General features: G+C 40.4%; 1 protein-coding gene across 1 annotated transcript in view; it reads left to right on the top strand.

Annotated features, from left to right (window-relative positions):
• vipr1b (vasoactive intestinal peptide receptor 1b) overlaps positions 1–13,492 on the top strand; it is a gene marked incomplete at both ends in the record, with an annotated part of 33,272 nt that extends 19,780 nt beyond the window's left edge. Inside the window, 9 exons of the mRNA XM_079181082.1 lie at positions 488–585; positions 3,743–3,875; positions 7,588–7,741; positions 7,879–7,939; positions 8,042–8,114; positions 10,712–10,803; positions 11,458–11,587; positions 12,177–12,218; positions 13,301–13,492. Of these exons, the coding sequence (XP_079037208.1) occupies positions 488–585; positions 3,743–3,875; positions 7,588–7,741; positions 7,879–7,939; positions 8,042–8,114; positions 10,712–10,803; positions 11,458–11,587; positions 12,177–12,218; positions 13,301–13,492 (975 nt within the window). The remainder of the gene's footprint in view (positions 1–487; positions 586–3,742; positions 3,876–7,587; positions 7,742–7,878; positions 7,940–8,041; positions 8,115–10,711; positions 10,804–11,457; positions 11,588–12,176; positions 12,219–13,300) is intronic.
• Positions 13,493–15,521: the final 2,029 nt, after the last annotated feature.

The raw sequence follows: 15,521 nt of genomic DNA, 5'->3' as shown, positions 1-15,521 counted from the left end.
ACATGTGCTGAAATAAAATCCAGTGTGCTGTTACAGTAAATCAGCCACGCTGACGAGTATACGTCAGCAGATCCATTTGTATTTGTATGGAGCTCGGCAGTGCTTTTGACCCTTTTTTTGACTTACTGTAATATAAGACCATGCCCCACCTCACAGTGAATGTTTGGGTTGTTAGAGGACAGTAAAATACAGTATTAGACTGTAAAATTAATTGTAGTGGGCTTTGTTTAGGCTCAACAATCTCCCCTCAATGTCCATGAGTAGAAGGTGCTCTGGACCTTTCAATGATATCACATGATCTTCGTCATCATCCTGTGTTAGGGTTAGGGTTAGATGATTGGAAGGTTCTAGAGCCTTGGGAGTGGGCTCCAGAGTGTCTAGGGACTTGGGAAGAGGTGGATCTCATTAAATAGACGTTTTTTCAAGTTTGTTTTCATGATCTTTTTTTTTTTAATATACAAAACTGTGACTTGTGTTTTTTCTTCAGGGCAAGTTTTTCTGGCAAGTGAAGATTGGCTACACCATTGGCCACAGTGTTTCCCTCATATCTCTTACCACAGCTATTGTGATCCTCTGCTTCTTCAGGTATGTAGAAATACAGTAAGATATGAAGAGCAAGTTCTAAAAATGTATAATGTTTTTTGTTTGTTGTTCAAGAATTTGCACAATTTACTTAATAGCCTGTTGCCCATAATGCTTTCACTGGATTAGTTTGACAATGAAGAAAGCTTAAAAACTTTGATTCCGAAGCAACTTCTGCAGTTTAAAGAGCGTCTTTCTATGATTTGAACGCAGATTTATGGACATGTATTCACCACGTGTAAGTCACATTGAATCTAAATTTAAGTTTGTTATGTCTGTGTGTTCTAATTTGACAGAGTTTTGACTAAAAAAAAGTTAAAATGGCGGCACAAATTGTGGCAACCAGGCAGCGGTGAGGGTTTTAAATTACGCCCACCTGCAGTGTTGAACACTTTGCGATGTTGACTTTTATAATGCCTGATAGATAAACCTGTTTCCTTGCCTCAAGTGGTCAGAAGAAGGATAAAAGGATAGAATAAAGAACAAAAAGAACAAAAACAGCCCCCGCTGCAGGACCCTGCAGAGAGCATTAGTATGATCAATTCACCATAAATCTGCCTGCTGGGCATACCGTCAACATGACAGTCAATACATTTTAGTGTGGCACATCAAACACTGTGAACTGGGATTTGATTATATCTGATCAGTGCAGCTCCAAGGCTTATGCTAAACTGAAAGGCAAAAAGAAAAAAACAAAGACTTCTAAACCTGATGATCCTTTCTTGCAATTCAGTCTCTCGATCTTTTGATGGCACATGTCTGCAGCGGTTGGGAGATTAAAGTGGATGAGAGAGAATGACGTTTGATATTTCACAAGTCGGGGATTGATCGTAAGCTTCTTGGAGACCATTACTGTTTTGATGTCGGGGATAACGGAGATCACAGCTTTAGATAGCAAACACTTCCTCCTTAAGGACAATTAATAAGCAATATATACAGGGCATGACTTGTAACCTAACCTTTATTGTATGTAACTTCTTCTTCTGAGATTCAAGCTTTGAACAACCAAGAATGTTACAAAGGGATGAAAAAAAACCTTTAATGTCTAATAATCGATGGATGGTCTTCATTCGTGCACATATTTATTCTGTTGTGCAGCATTTTGTCACTGAAAACACTGGATTTGCTGCAAAAATCCCCAAAAGCACCTTTTAGCTTGTTACATGACTCATCCTCTAAGATCACTTCTCCTCTGATGCAATAAGTATTTCCATTCTCTTATCCAGTCAGCTGTTCTCTACCATATACCCTTCTTTACAGAGAGGGAGGCAAACAGGAAATTACTTTTCTTTTGTAGAATTTACATTTGTCTCCGATGCTCCTTGGTCACTGACCAGAGCTTCTTTTCTTGTTTTTCACAAAGACCCGCTCTAGTTGTGAAAGTGTGTCCACCTGAGACTTTTGTTTGCCAGGACAAGGTCATCATAAAAAAATTAAAAAAGGTGGAAGCAAAGCAAACAACAGGTTTGAGCCAGAAGGAGAAGTCACGACAGGGCAGTGGGAGGCGAGGGGAGCCGAGGGGCTGAATAGTGAGGTGTATCAATGAGTGTTGGTGGGATGTGGAGAGTCCCACCTTTTTCTCAAAGACACCACTGATTATAGATAGGGATCAAGAAAATGGTCTGTTTGCTCTTGAAAATAGAAGCTTTTACTTTATTGAGCAGATGTCACATCACTTCCTGTCTAAAACCTTTGTTCTACCAGCTTCTGACACTCAATACAATCTCTCCTTCAGCATTTCTTTAGTTGGTCTTGCTGAAAACACGGCGCTTGTTATTGTGGTTTACAACACCAGTTGCTTTTAGAGATGGAAACCTTCGTAATTAGCGAGACATACAAGATGTGATACACTGCCACTATATCCAAGCTGGAGGATACAGAGGGTTGGATGAAGATGAGGGAATCTTGATGAGGTGCAGACACAACTGATTTCACTCTGTACTTTTCTGTACATCATCATCTGTGTGACAATTTAGATTGTATTGTTATTGAGGATGATTTTTATTATACTTCCAGTAGAAAAATAACGTTTTATTATTATTTATTAATGACCTAAATAAGTCATACAAAGTGTTAACTGACATAAATTGGTGAATATTTGTATAATATGTATATTTGTATTATGGGAGGATGTGTGCATGTATTTATTGGATATGCCCTGGGACATAATACTTCATGTATATACTTGAATGTGTCTGATGAATCACATGAGGGATGTGTAAATCGTCAGACATGTAAATAAAAATAATGTTCATTGGAGTTTCAGGAGTGCTGTCTTCGGGGGAAAAAAGGTTCAAGTAATTTATCTTTCTGCAGGAAATTGTGTAAAATGGTTTGATTATGAGCCAAAATGGAAAATTAAAAGGCTGTTGTCCGTATCCAGCACAGTGATGGAGATTAGATCTCACATTTGTCACCAAAATAAAAACTATTTTATATTTTATCACTTTCTTTCTGCTTAGCTTTCTTCTCTCTCAGTATGTGCCACGACGAGTGAGACTGTGATTTAATTCAGGCACAGAACTGCTCCAAATATCTAAAATTGGACAGAAATGTTCACTTTGATATTGTAGAGGAAAACAAGCATTTCGTTAAATAACAGGTATTGTCATTTTAAACTGCTGCGACAGAATGTTATTACGCTTTTCTGGCTGCGAGATAAGATGAAACTTTAATGATTCCTGAGGGGAAGTGATTGGGCATGTGCTGCCTGAGAACAAGCATAAACAAACGATCTGATCTAACGAGAGCCTTGACACAGCTGCAGACGTCTGTGTCCGTCTGTCAACCTAATCATTTAATCCTCTCAAGTATGATAATGTAATCAGGACGTCAAGAGGTATTAAAAAATCAATGCTGGAGCATTTCAATATGTTTCTGATTCGTCGTCTTGAAACCCGCCTCTCTCGTCTTCATTGGCGAGGTGTGTGAACGACCATAGAAACGCATTCATGGTGCTCTAAAGCAGATCCACCCACACGGTGATAAATGGAGCTTATAAGCTCAATAATGAGTGGAGTCGGTCTGTGATTTGCTGTGACAGTGTGTTAAGCCATTAACTCCAAGGACATTGGATAATAGACACGAAGGCCTACTTTATTGAATTGTTTGTGTGCTGTCTCTTTTTCTTGATCTATGCAACTCTTTCTGTGCATCCTAGGAAGCTCCACTGCACAAGGAACTACATCCACATGCATCTGTTTGTGTCGTTCATCCTGAAGGCCATCGCCGTGTTCATCAAGGATGTCGTCCTCTACGAGGTCGGGGAGGTGGACAACTGCTCCTCGGGCTCTGTGAGTTAATTGCCCAAATTGCGTCTGTTCTTCCCCGCGGGTGTTTTTTAAGGATGAACGGTTCTTGTCGTCCTTGAACCCTGACGAGGTCAAACTCTGTAAGAAGCTCAGCGGGTGAACATGACACTTGCAGGCTAATTATCCACATTAAACCGCCATTATATGAGACATCTCATGAGGTCAAACGTGGATGAAAATGTGGATTTCTGTCGTCCAGATGTTTGACAGGAGATAAGTAGGGAATTTAAGTTGCTCTGTCAAATGCCCACTTTCACTAATACAAGGACCAAATCAAGTCAACGCATAGTTTAGTACAGTTTAATCAAAGTTTTACAGCACATGTGAGCTTCAAGCTTGAGTATAAGAAAATTCTCAATATCCTTTTTGAGTATAAGTCAATTGAGGTATTTTATTGCCTAGGGATATAAAATTAATCACTGTATGAATTCGTTTTATTGCTCTATTGCATCTGCAGATATTCTGTTGCTTTATTAGTAGGATTTGTTAATTAGAGCCCGACTTTTAGGGCCAATAAGCCAGACGAGATTACCAACCTCAGAGCTCCAGGGGGCCCTAAAGTTCCTGGCATACGGTGCTTTAATTGTTTGTGGAAGTATGCAGCACTTAAGTACAATATCTACAGACTTAACAAGGGCCCAATTTATTACCTGACCTCGAGGATGTCTTGAAGAAGAGTCCATGTGTCAGCTTAAAATCTATTTTTAAGACCCCAATAATTCCTGAAATGTGTTTTTTTTATGATCAAATAGCCAGATAGTATTCCAGCATGGAAACATGAAGAATGGTGGTTTAACAGGGCCCTAGGTTAATTCAGTAATACCAATCACACTCATTTTGAGAGGGTCATACTCAAGTCGTGAGTAGTTGACAATAAAAAACAATACAATTACAGAATGTTTAAATATGAGTCAAAACTCAGCCTAACTGGCATTCCAAAGGAGGGTTACCTCTCAAGCAGCAAAATATATATCTTTAAAAATGAATCATTTCCCTGAAATGCTACTAATAGAAGACAAAACTGCATTAAACAGCAGCTGAAGATGTTAAACCAATGGGACAAGACTACCCTTAAATAATGCTAAGTTTACAATCCATGTTATGCTTGGAATTAAATAAAACCACAATGTTTGGACGTCTTCCCGTCAGCTTTCCACCGGCACCAACACCCCACCGCATACCGCTGAGCCCCGCACCCACAGAGGCCCCCGAGGCCACAGTTGGGCCTGCGAACACAAGGTTTACGTTACATGATGTGGCCACACGGCGAGACGGGCCTCTGAGTGTATTTATTAGCGAGCTCTCCGGCTGTCTCCGTAGCGTTAATGGAACTATCGGGATGACAGGAGCCAGCTGCTGTCATGGGTCGGCTGAAACAGACATTATAAAGACGGGTTTTGCTCATGACCCTGGCATTACTTCCATTCCAACTGTTGGCTCGGTTACTGTCGCTTTCTCCGTGTGTGTGTGTGTGTGTGTGTGTGTGTGTGTGTGTGTGTGTGTGTGTTCGGCATGCTTGGTTCATTACCCTTCTTCTGCAGATAGATGTTTGCCCATTAGATTCATTCATGATATAATTGCTGTAGGGAGGCTTACAACAATTGCATTATTTAAGGTATATGTGTGTATGTCACTGTGTTTGTGTGTGTGTGTGTGTTCTTCTACATTCCACTGGTGGTAGGCTTTTTTTTATATGGAGCTCCAGCAAACAATGTTTGCACACATTATAACTAGCACAAAGGTTCAGGCAGCCCATCTGGGTCAGTGTTCTTCCCCTCAAGATGCCATGTGTGAATACATTTTATAGACTACTCAATATCCCTGTCAGCTTGACTGCCAGCTGCTTTAATACTTAGCATCCATGTATAAGAAGTGGGTGCCAGAAAACAAACCTAGAAGCAATTATTAATAATGTATACATATCTACTGGTAGCCTAGGTGTATTTGATTCAATAAACAAACTCCCCAGCCACGAACGAGAGGCAGAGCTGATGTCAGGAAGAGTTTACACTATTGATTAGCAGCTTCAGCAGGTCCTCCTAATCACAGTAGAAGAACAGCGCGGATCTTTAATTTATGTAAAAGCAACGTTACCACCAAGACCTTCGCTCCCCGAGACACCGAGTGGATCCAGACGGCATTCACAGTAGAATCAAGTCCATATGTATTCTGGCGTTGACTTATGGTCTGCCAATCTTATTGTACGAGTACTGCTAGTATACATCCGCACAATGTGTGTAAAATGTAAAGATCAATATTTAAATGCATTGTTTGCAATACTTCATTCGTAAATCATACGAAAATTACAGTATCATTTAAAAAATACATATAATTCATTTCAGGTTGAGACAAGATGTGTGGTATTTTGCAGTGTGTTTTCACTGTTATATCGTGGCTTTTTGTGTGTGTGTGTGTGTGCGCCCTTTGTTTGTGCTTTAATGTCAGTGGGTTGTTTCTGCTGTTGCATTATTCATATCCACTCAGTTTTGTTTCTTTATCATATTTGTGTTGCCTTTACCTCTGTGCCCTACTCTCCACACTCCCATATCCATAATGTGCTTCCTACCAATTCATCTCACACCTTGCTACATCTGCTAAAGTGCTCAATGTATTCAGGGTCACGATCCACATTTTTTTAATGTGCACAGTATTGATTTTTCTTATCCTCGTGATGCCCTCCCGGTAGCATCTCTGGGATCCTAAAACTGGCTCCTGGAGTGTATATCAGCCTGTCGAAGAGCGACACGCTACACACATCAGCTCAGCCCACCCACACCATTAGGAAAATGAACCTTTTATACGCATCCTTGTGTAACAAGTTCAACAGCAGCCTCGCAGCTCAGCGTTCGGCAGCAGCAAACTGAATTTTGAATGAATTCACCCATCCTGATGGAAGTTTTGTGCTTTTGTGCTGTCAGCCAACCAGAATAGAGCTGATTGTGTTATCCTGCATGGTTGTTTCTGTTGTTCCACTCTCGTCCTTTTGCTCGCTGAAATATCTGCGGGAACATTTCTACACTTTCCTATTTAACAGATATTATATGTTGCATGTATTGTTTATACCACAGCGCAAAATACTGATGTTGGATAGAAGACAGTTTGGTATTCTGCATTTGTAAATGATTAAATGGGACCACATATTTTCTAATAAGACATCCTCTACAAAGGGTTCATAAGGACAAACAATTTAGCTTTAAATACATTTCACATGTTCGAATGGAAGTCCCATATTTTACTTACTGACATCATAGTCATCATTCTGCTTCATTTAAATGCCACAGAGGAGAAATCCTCATCATTGGGCATATGTTGAGGAACTACAGCTGCTAATATTATAAATATTATATATATATATATATATATATATATATAAAATGACTACTTTTGTGATGCAGAATATGTTTATTACTTCACTATTGGCCTGCCATCATTTGTAATTCACTGATGGTTCGTTCATGTGATTAAATGCTCAGAGATAAACTCAGTGATAGCAACAAATAGAAGTCTATGCCTTTGTGTGGGCAAACACTGATCGGCTTATTTATTATAGTCTGCACCAAACGAAATGTGACACAATGTGCATTCTTCCACTTTCTAAATGCAATTCTGCTACTATAGGGAATGAAATTGCCCTGTAATATCCTCCACTCCACTGTAATTGTAAGATGTGTTTGTGTCTTGTGTCCATTGCCAGGTTGGCTGCAAAGTAGTGATTGTGTTCTTCCAGTACTGTATAATGGCCAGTTTCTTCTGGCTGCTGGTGGAAGGCCTTTATCTTCACGCATTGTTGGCTGTGTCTTTCTTCTCCGAGAGGAAGTACTTCTGGGCTTACATTCTGATCGGCTGGGGTGAGAACGCATTCCTTATATGTCTTTATTTGAGACCTCAGCTGAAGACGAACCACAGGTTGTGACCCGTACCGGTGGGATGCAATAATAACTTGTACACTTATATATATTCTTTTTTTTTTTTATTATGTCCCTAGGTGGTCCGACAATTTTCATCACAGCTTGGAGCATCACTAAAGCCTACTTTAATGACGTGGGGTAAGAAATAAACACCAGGGGACTGCTAGTCCAGTCTAAAATCTACGTCTGATTTTGCTTTGATTTCATCTTGTGCATGAATATTCTTTCATTCTCCACCAGGTGCTGGGATATAATCGAGAACACTGATGTGTTCTGGTGGATCATTAAAACTCCTATTTTGGCGTCAATCCTGGTAAGTCCAGTCAATTTCCATCACATCAACATTCATGCACCTTCAGCTGTTGACACTCTCAAACCAGACTTTACCAAAGCAAAAGTAATTGCCACTGAGAAAGAAAACATCCTTGTCAGTTATCATCAGTGCACCTTAGACTTAGCTGTCAGTGTAGTTTGTCTGCATGCTTTTAAACTCTATATTGTCTTTGGTATTCCTGCTGTATGCCGACACAACTGAGAGTTTGTTAACGGCAGGATAATCACAATCCGTTTGTCTTTCTTGTCCCGCCGTCATCTTCTTCATCTACAGAGGTTGAAGAGAGGAATATTTGTAGATGTGCTCAGTGTGCCCTGGAAAAAATAGTCTGACATCTAAATGTGCTTTAGGTGTTAAAGGATTAGACATTATTTGCTCATCCAAGAGTTATGTCAGCTTTAAGGGATTATTGGTATAATGAATTTTGGAGAAAACCAAGCTATCTGTTTCCCCTCTGCTTCCAGTCTTTATGCTAAGCTACTAAACTGCCTTCTTGCTCCTAAAGCAATAGTTCAACATCTTTGGAAATATGCCTATTTGCTCTCTGGTCACGAGATATTTAAGCAATAGCTCACGACAGGCTGTGGTATGTTGTGATTACATCACCTAAGGGGGGTCGTTCGGCCCGACGTGAGGCTCTGGAGAGAGAGTTCATGCGGCCGTTAATCTTAAATGTGTCCATTTTGTAACAGGTTTTAACAGCTGACTTTGTTTCTTTAACCTGCTCCATTTTGGTTGAAGTGATTCCCTTGTGACCATACACTGTATGTGACACTGTTGCTAAGCAACCATGACAACACATTCGTCTAAGAAGCGGAGTGATACTTAAAGTGCAAAGAAATTGGACGTCATAGCAGTGGTATGTGATTGTTATATCACGGCTATGAACCAATCAGATTGCTTGATTTGAGCTACATACGTGTGTGTGTGTGTGTGTGTGTGTGTGTGTGTATGTGTGTGTGTGTGTGTGTCACTGTGAGTGAGAAAGACACTATCAAAGAAGTGTGAAAAGGAGGGTTAACATGAGTTGAACACGCAGGACTCGAGGAGCTTCAGTGGAGTGTGTTAAGTGGTGAGAAGTCAAATGAGTTTCAGTCAATGACCTGCCTCTCAGCACAACGTTTTGACACTGCTTTGTGTTCTTACCTGTAGATAAATCTCAGATTTCTTTTATTAGCCACGTTAGCAGCAAGGCTTTGGGGTCAGCCTAAAACCTGCCTATGAATTTATACTTAGATCTTGGTTTTGGTATAGTTTTTATAAAACTTCCTAAAAACAAACACTAGAGTACTTTTTGACGTTTTTTCTTTGTGCTGATGTCCTGCTTTGCCAGGTCTTTGCTTGGCGGCAGACACAGCAGGTTTAGTTGTGTTCTTTCACATTAGGATCAGGATCAGCAGCCTGGTTGTCAGACTCCTCCGTCTCTTTTTATCTGCAGCCGCTCTGACTGATGTTTGTGCACAGGGCATAGGTTTTGCATATGGACGGCAGGGACATGTCCCAACCAATATTTTGGGAGGAGAGAATTGTCCTTTCCAATATTGGAGCTAACTTGTTCACATTATCTTTGGAGTGAACAGACACACAAACGTACAGACGAGCAGTGGAGCAGAATCACTTGTTGACCAGTGCAGAGCAACGCGCTTCTGGTTTGAACAGCTGCCTATCGTGGCGTATCCTGTCTGAACCCCGTCCCTTTCCTTTACTCCTTCGCATTGCAGCACATATAACAGTCTGAAAGCGATATTGCAGAGCAAAAACATAATGCACCACTGACTATAATGCGGGTAGTTTTTTCTTAAAATATTATGACTTTAAGCTACGACTTTATTTAAGTAACAACTTCTCAGAGAATGCTGATAATTGGGAAATGTTTTTTAAGGTGCAGAAGGTTTTGAACATGAACAGAAATGCTGAAATGCATATCAGCTATTAAAGTCCAGGGGGTTTGTAAGTTAATTAAAATGAATTAATTGACATGAATAGGTGCCACATGCACATTTAAAGAGGTTACTTCCCCTCAAAACAAAAGACACAAAAAAGGAAGGAAGAGTAAATCACGCCTACATGTGTGTTGACTCAGCAGACATAAAAATAACTGAGAAAAGTTGATCTACATGTAAATAAATATTTGGAAGCAATACAGAATGCCTGCGAGCCTTCCTGCTTTATATTCATATATTTCTATATTTGAAAATGTCACCTGGCGCCTGAATGTTGTGTTTTCCTTTTATATATATAACTACAATCACACCGTAACGCGGTGCATACAAATTCACCAGAATGCAGAAAACAAAACGAAATCGACCCCTTTGTGTTTCTGAGTGCGTTGCCAGTTCAGAGGTAAAAACAAAACAAATAATCCAATCAGAGCGACATGAAATATAGTAACAAGCTTCTGTCACGAGATGCATCTCTCAAACATTCCTCCATATCCATTAGTTTAGAGACTGAAAACATGTAGAGGTGACTTTCAAACCAGCTTGTCCATGTACACATTTCCTATTGGATAAATAGCACTAAATCCTATTTATACTGTAACATATCCCTACTATACTGTTCTCAAATCTCCACAGATGAACTTTATTCTATTCATCTGCATCATACGAATACTTCGCCAGAAAATCAACTGCCCAGATATCGGAAGAAATGAGTCCAACCAGTACTCGTGAGTATAATTTATATATAAGTTATAAGTCGTTTTCATGCTGTAAATGTGTATAATTCATTAGCTCAGATAAGATTAAATATTACTGATCTCTGAAAGGATGTCGAAAAAAATCTACATCACTTCAACGGTTTCTGTCTGGGGCTGAATTCGGTCCACATTCTGTGAACATTAGCTGCATTTACAAAACAAGGATTATCTCCAAAACTGAGAGTAAGATGTACATAAATGTCCTGCAGGCTCAACATTAGCTCTAAATTAAATAGTTTCTGTGGCTACTTTTAACTTTTTTATGAATGCAAGGATGACCAATCCTTTTACAACTTCAGAAAACAAATTCATCGCCCACCTTAGCATGAGGTACTCAGCACAGTAGCCTTTCCCTGGCAGCTGCTTTGCACAGACATATAGAGCTCTATGTGTTTAAGTGTTTTCCTGTGATGGAGAGCATCTCATAAGCCAGCCAGAATGCATGAGCTATTTTCCCACTGACACTTTTAATGGAGTATTTTTCCATATCTGGTCCTCAGAGCTGAAATGTAAAATGAAAAGTACTCTGGAGTTGCATTCCATTATTGGCATATATAGAGACGGATTGAAAATTGGTTTCACCGGAGGGAGAAATTTGTTTTTTTTTCTGCTTTGTTGTTTCAGGAGGCTGGCGAAGTCAACGCTGCTTTTGATTCCTCTGTTTGGGATCAATTTTATCGTGTTTGCTTTCATCCCAGAGCAAGTGAAGACTGAGCTACGGCTGGTTTTTGACTTGATTTTGGGTTCATTTCAGGTAACGACGTCAACTTTATTGGTGATATATAAAAAAATTATTTAAAAAAAAGCTTCTGCATCGTAATTTTAAAATTTTTATTTCATGAAGGTCATCCGACACCAAAACCCACCTTTTTTTCTTGAATTTCCAAATCGAACTTCATTCAAGTAATGATTTGGCTTCCTGTCAGCCCCGACCTGCGAGTGTTTCTATTGAAGAAACCGTGGCAGGTCTCCAGGGGCTTTGCTGGCTGATTCAGTGGCAGTGTTACTGCCCCTCGGCTATTTCTGTTCATCACATATTGAGAAATGATGTAGAAATGCAGCCAAACAGCACAGCTGCATTACAGACCGTTCGGAAACCAAGGAACCTTTTCCAGCTCATTCTCACCATCCTTATTCTCATCCCTCTTTCTCATTATTACTGTGAACTAACAATTGTTCATAATGCATAGTTTTTCCATTCACGTCTCATGAATGCCACACGTTATGCTTCAATTAGCACATTTTGTTAAGACAATATAAACAGATATAACAGGAGCTTTCACCGCGACACACACTGTTGTTGCTCTTTTAACTTGTATGTAACTGTATTTCTTTCCATTTAGGGCTTTGTAGTCGCAGTCCTTTACTGCTTCCTCAACGGAGAGGTAGGTAGCCCTCTCACAGTGATGTAAACACTGTTTGTATAAACACACTGCTTAAAGATTTCCATGCAGCGATAGCAAAGTGTTGCTTCTCAGAAAGTGTAGTTAATCTGTAGTTTTTCTGTGACTCCCTCTGTGCACCACTTCCATTTACAAACAGTCCTGAAAGGTGGACGGGGCTGTTAGTATGAGTCACCAGCGCTGGGTTGCCTCCTTTGGACCTCCTCGCTGCATATTTCCTGCACTCTGCCTGCAGGGTGGGAGGGCTGTAAAAAGCACAGCCTTCTTGACAGCGAGCTGTTTGGTAATGTCTGCAGAGGCTCTCTGTTAGTTATTTTCCCCAGTGCTGAGCCAGATTGAATCACAGTGATGGGTTGGATGGCAAAGGCTTGACACTATGCTGTCTGAATTTTAATCTGCAATTTTCAGGTGTCCTTTGTGAAGCCTTGGCAGTGTACTTCGACAAAAGACAGAAATTACAATAATTTCTACGTACTTAAACAAATGGCTTAAAATAACTGATAACAAAATAATATGTAAAGAGACAAAAAAGCACCAAGACGGGTTTATTCCTTACCTCTACCTAAATATGAAAATATACACCATGTCAAAAGTACTCAGTTGCCAGTTTATTAGGAACACTTATTATAGCTAAAACTAACACAGTGTGATGCAGCAGTCCTGATTGATTCCGACCTTCATGACGCTTATAGTGTTCAGTGTTTGTTAAAATTAAAAAACAAAGGTCTGTGTGGTTTTGCAACCCTGTAAAACAGAAAAGTTTGGAGATGTTTTCTGCCAGTTATTTCACATAATTGGTGCAAATGCATTAATCCCACGGTGGACTGTTGCCCTCTCTCTAGTTGAATGATCTTGTGGTTTTAGCATTTCCTCGTGTTGCTCATATTGTGATATGTAGCATATCAGTAGTGATGCGGGCGTTGTACTGGACCGTCAGTAGAAGCTGAGCTGGAACACAAAGCTCTGGATTTACCTGTACATCCACATGACATGTGGTCACGAGCAAAAAACGACATGGTAAACCACTCGCTGTATTAAAGTATTATTGTTCTAATCCCTTGTAGGTCCAAGGAGAGATCAAGAGGAAGTGGCGAAGGTGGCACCTGCAGAGATACATGGGCTCGGACACCAAATACCAACATCCGTCTATTGGCAACAGCAACAACTTCAGCACCCAGATCTCCATGTTGACACGATGCAGCCCGAAAACCCGCCGGGCCTCATCCTCCTGTCACGACGACCTGTCTAGCATATGACCCACGCAAACGGTGATGCAGACACACACGCTGTGCAAAATACTCTCATGGCAAACATTCGGCAGAAAAAGAAAGACGCACCGCCTCGTCAGCACATGCACTCTTGGATGATGTGTCGCTTGAGTGACGTGGGAAAGTGATGAGTAGAAAATAAGAGTGGCAGCTTCTAAGCAGCTTTTAATCTCCACGCTCCTTAAAAAGACTTGGTCGAAGTGACAAAGATGCAGCCGCATTGCTTCACAGGCACAGCTTTTGCACATGTCAATGAGAACCATTCACTTTGTTTGTTTTTTCAAGATTCAGCGCACGTGCACAGATGAATTTGTGAGTCTAATCATCATGAGTCATTTGGTCAGTCGTCGTTAAGTTCATGTTGCCTCAGACACCAGGCAATGCAAAATGTCACAGATGAATGGGGTTAGGTGAGGGAATCCAATTGCGAGCTGCACCAGCAGTCTGATGTAATTATGCGTTGATTAAAAAATACTTAGTGGATTCCTGCCGCAGCAAATGAACAAGGCTGGTGTGAAGACGCGGCCATTAGGAGAAAAGGAGCTGATATTTTTTTTTTAAAGAACATTATAATGATTATTATTGTTCGTAAGTGCAGCGACATCACAGACAAAGTACCACAAATGTGTTATGGGGAGTGTTTTTGAATGTACTTAGTGATCGAAGTATGTTTTAAGCCTATTTTTAGGCAACCAAAAAGAACAAAATGGCGTGCAACATGTTTGCTTTCCTCACCGTGTAAGAAGACAGAAAAAGAAAAAGTGTCTGTTAACAAGTTTGAAATGTTTTTTTTTTTCCATAAATGGCAAAGGAATGAGGTTTCAGACCAGGTGACCAGTGTGATTCTGATTCACAGTGATGGGTTTGGAGTATAAATGCCCTTCTCTGCACTATCACTCTCACGAGAGACCCTTTGCATTCCCTTTTTTTCAGTACAGTCCTCCCTCTTGTTTTGTGTGATTCCGAGCCTGTGGATTGTGGTCGTTTCCTGTTGAGGCACAGGGACAGTTTGGTGCCAATCGCTGACGAGTGCCTGGTTTCAGTGTTTCGAAGTGACACTTTCAATCCAATTTTCACTGGCTTGTCGTCTGCTCTGGAAAGTAAATGCCTTTTTAAAAGGTGCAATGTGTAAGATATTGCCAGAATTTGCATTTGAAAACATAAAAAACTAATTAACTAACATTATCCACAGACTGTGAGGATGTCCGAGTGTTTGTTAATGATGCATCCATGATCTGTTTCCGTTTTGTAGTTTGTTTATTGGAACAAATTCAAAGTGACAGAAATGACAAAACGACTTGCACACTCAACTTGTGCTCACTGCTGCCGAGAGGCTGCTGAGCAGTGAGTACGGCGTGTCACAGTAAACGCACTAGGCCCGACGCCATACACGAAGATTATAAGACAGCAGTGTTGTTTTTACCGGCTCGCAAAGCAGTTTGGTTGAAGTTGATGTATTCTTGCCCTGCTGTCATACCTGATGATTGTATGAACCCAATATGGCTCAGTATTACACATTGCACCGTTTAAGCAGTTCAGTTCATGAATGTTTACATTTTCTCTACAGTAGTCATTTAACATTGTACAGCCAAAATATACAGTGTAAAAATAGAATTGCTATGGATTGTTGTGCCATATCATATATCAGTACTGTGACTGTAATCGATGTTTGTTCATTTGTTGTTTAAGTAGCAGTCCGTGGCTCAATGCTGAATAGAAGCTAAATAGAAGACACGGCATCACACTTAGAATCAGTCCTCAGACTTGTACAGAGAAGCTGTCTTGGTGGTGCTTTGGTAGATTCTCCATTTAAACAAATATTTACTGAACTCTCCATTGACTTGTCGGGTTGAAACTGCTCCAGTGGAGGAGTTTGAACCCGACATGTCAGTAGAGACTATTGGAGCCGATATGTAAAGCAAAGCAAGGTGACAAGGATGACTGGTCCTGTCACAACGATGCTGTCATTGGACTTTGGGCAGACTTGAAAGTCACTTAAATGTTCATGCAAGAGGGA

Source organism: Pholis gunnellus (assembly GCF_910591455.1).
Source record: "Pholis gunnellus genome assembly, chromosome: 20".
NCBI classification, from domain to species: domain Eukaryota; kingdom Metazoa; phylum Chordata; class Actinopteri; order Perciformes; family Pholidae; genus Pholis; species Pholis gunnellus.
The sequence above is the reverse complement of the archived record's forward strand: the minus strand, read 5'-3'. Positions and strand labels throughout refer to the sequence as shown.